At 38.5% G+C, this 3,570-nt stretch overlaps 1 protein-coding gene across 1 annotated transcript in view; it reads right to left on the bottom strand.

Moving 5' to 3' along the window:
- Positions 1–3,536, bottom strand: part of LOC106875841 (myotubularin-related protein 3) — a 106,003-nt gene extending 102,467 nt beyond the window's left edge. The window contains exon 1 of the mRNA XM_052976933.1: positions 2,758–3,536. Coding sequence (XP_052832893.1) covers positions 2,758–2,861 — 104 coding nt within the window. The 5' untranslated portion in view covers positions 2,862–3,536. The remainder of the gene's footprint in view (positions 1–2,757) is intronic.
- Between the last annotated feature and the right edge of the window lie 34 nt (positions 3,537–3,570).

Raw genomic sequence — 3,570 nt, 5'->3', positions numbered from 1 at the left:
GTGTCTTGGTCAAGGGCAGAAAGTGCTACCAGGAATCGAACTCACAACCTAACAATTGTAACCCAAACGTCTTAACCATGAAGCGATTTGCCCTCACCTTGACGGGCTGAAAGCTGGGTCGCCAGAGTTTGGGATAGAGAGGGGAGAGTTTAGGAAGCAAAAGCATCCTCTCTCTCTCTCTGTCTTTGTCTCGGTAAAAGCCTAACTGTATGATGCTGATGCAGGAGGTGTTGTGGGTGTTTGGGAGGAAAACGGGGACGTGAAATGCTGAGGATATGGGAAAGATTTTACAGAAATAAAATCAAGCAGCAACAAATACTGGATGTGTGATGTTAATGTAGACAAACGACTGGGCAGAAATAAGGTGAAAGCGAGAAGTTTGGCACCAGAGGAAATTGGATGTCGTGTGTGCTAGAAACGAGACTGCGTTGTTAGTAGAGACATGTGATAAGCATGGAGTATGAGAGAGTTGAGTGGCAAACGTAGGTGCCAAACGATAGAAATGGAAGAAGGAACCTGTAAAAGAAGCAGACAGGGGAAAAAAAATAAAACAAAACACATGGGAGGAAGTGACGAAAGCTGATTTGGGGGGGGGGTGACGGGTGACCACAAGAGGTGGCATGGCACTGTCTTCGAGAAGAAGATCCACCTGACTTAGGTAAGCATGAGAAAATGGACATTAAAGGGTGGGAAAAAAAAATGATATCTATCTATCGAGATGTGTATGTGCGCATGTTTGTGGGTTTGTAAATGTGTGCGTGATATATATATATATTTATGTAATGTACGGAAGAGAAAGTGAAAGAAAAACTGAAGTCAGTGAGAAGGCAAGAGGAAAAGCCAGAAAGAGACCGACGTCAGAGCAGAGATAAATAAATACCATGCTTAGCTTAAAGATCGATAAATGAGAGTATTTAGGTGCAAAGACCTACTGTGGTATTGCTAATCATCATCATCATCATCGTTGTAACCGCCATAGCAGATCATAAAACAGACAATGCCGTCTATATTCAGCGAACGTGAAAATATGACCTACACACACATTATATATAGATAGATATTATGTTCCTCGTTATTCCTAGATTCGTTTTTACTTTTATAATGGAACCATTTCCATTCCTATTTAATCATCCTTCCTTCACGGAAAGAAAATTGCGAAACTATAAAACTAAAAAAAAAAAATTTTTTTTTTAAAAGATTTTTCTGGGTAATTTGCAGCCATTCTCTAGATGATGATGATGATGATAATAATAATAGTCTGTGAATATCTTTAGAATATTATATATACAGGAACGAACGGACGGACTGTGGCGACAACCGTGTAGCTTTAATGCCAAAAATAGCAGCTAAATCGTGCTCAAATTAACACCACCTTCGTTGATTTGGAAGGAATGACACGTTGGAAGATGTAGACCTAGGTACACTATGTCTAAAAATAGACGGAATCGGGAGGAATGGTTTATCTTGGATCACAGAACTGGGAACAACAGCTCGATCCAAGCCGCAAACACACACACACATACATCGTTTCATCGATTTAGAAAATAAAATTCAAATGGATTTTTAAAAAAATTATGTAAAATATAACATTAAGCTTTCAAAATTAACAAATGAATGAAACTCCGTTTTATCTTTTCTGTGAAGACATTTGAGTTTGATGTTTGCAGCATCCACCCGGTTCTACTGGCGACGCACCCGGTTCTGAATGCCAATTGTGATTGGCACACGAGGTTTTTAGTGTTATTTGTTTCTATGACAAGAAAAATCAATTCACACGTACTTTATATATATATATATATAGCACAGAGATTCGGGTTGACCAACAAATGGATAAAGGCCTCAATGCAAAAAGAACTGATTGTAACAGTTTATTTGTTAGGGTTGGGTTTATTTTTCGTTTTTAAATAACAAGAATTTCCAAGCAAAAGCTCCGAATAGCATCTCGGGTATTACAGGGAAGCAAGCCGTGTAAGAAATCGAATGCCACCCCCACAAAATACAATTTAAACCAAGTTCATTTAATATTTTCCAGTAAATTCTTCGTTAGTAATGTTGTGAATAATAAGCTATACACGCCGAATAAACGAATGAATGAATAAGACAAACGTTTGGCAATATTTGAAAGATGAATTTTTGAAAATACATTTTAACTATCCCTGCTTAGATATTTAGTAATGTCTGTGACTACGAGAGACAGACATACAGGTGCATGCTAACCTCAAAGACGATGGTGCACCTACGCATGGTATCTACATCGCTCACTGTGTCTTGGTCTGTAGATTCGAGGGTTCCAGAATTTTGTTGTCTTTATATCTGTATATAATGTATAACGTATTAACATCCTGAAAAATAAAAGGAAGCAATTTGGAAGTTGGAGGGGGGGGGGCACAATAAAAAGAAGAAAGAGTCACACACACAAAAAGCGAATGCCAAAGGACCAAAAACTCTGCAACGAAGAATGCGAAGGAACGAAATTGACGAGGGTCCTTCTTTTACGGGAGAAATTCCGCTGAAAATTGTTTAAACTATAGAAGGCGGACAAACACATACATAATGTGAGTGTGTGTATATATACACACGTATATAGGTTGTATATATATAATGTATATATATATATAAAGTATACATGCAAAAATATATAAATAAACACATACATACGCACGTATATACATATTGTGTGTGTGTACACATGTATTAAAGCGATGTTTATCACCTGAAAGAGAGAGGTAAAAAGAGCCGAAGTATTTCTTCCCTTACCTTTCACGTTGGACTCGCGACTTGCAGGCTCCGGACAGGGAACTTCCCAGCCCTAAACCACACCTTTCCGACCAGACACGGAGATAGGAGAGTTGTGCGGACATTAGCACATCTTCCTTGTTCTTCTGTTTATTTATTTGATGATGGTGGCGGCGGGGATGATAATATTGGTGGTGGTGGTGATGGAGATAGTGAGGGTGTTGGTGATGGTGGTGGGAGTGTTGTTGTTGGTGGTGGTCGTGTGATGGTGGTGGTGGTTATGGGCTTTTTTTTGTGTTAACTCCGGTTTTTGACGAAAGACGCGAGAAATTACGTCGGAAAATATTAATAACGACTGAGAAGGAAGGAAGAAAAAAGAGAGAGAGAGAGAGAGACTGACAGACAGGTAGATGGAGAGAAAGAGGGAGAGAGAGAGAGAGATGAATAGATAGGTAGATAAAGAGAGGGAGAGAAAGAAAACGAAATAGATAGATAGATAGAATAGTAGAAAGAGAAAAAGGGTAGATGGATGGCTGGATAAAAGACATACAGAGAAAGAGATAGATAGATATAGACAGGTAGATAGAAAGGTAGGCAGAGAGAGAGGGGTGTGTGTGTTAAACTGTTGGAAAGAGAAACGAAATTCTACGAAGAATCCACAAAGAAAAAGATGGAATTAGGAAATAGACCAGCTTATTGTTGTGTTTTTTTTTTTGGTTAGGGAGGATTTAATAAATAAAAAGGTTTGTTGTTTCTGTGAAGTTAGGTCCGTTCCGTGGACGATGACAAACAAAAATAAAAAGGAAGAAATGGTCAATGTTTGGTAATACAAAA

The sequence above is a fragment of the Octopus bimaculoides genome, chromosome 26 (assembly GCF_001194135.2).
Source record: "Octopus bimaculoides isolate UCB-OBI-ISO-001 chromosome 26, ASM119413v2, whole genome shotgun sequence".
NCBI lineage: Eukaryota > Metazoa > Mollusca > Cephalopoda > Octopoda > Octopodidae > Octopus > Octopus bimaculoides.
The sequence above is the reverse complement of the archived record's forward strand: the minus strand, read 5'-3'. Positions and strand labels throughout refer to the sequence as shown.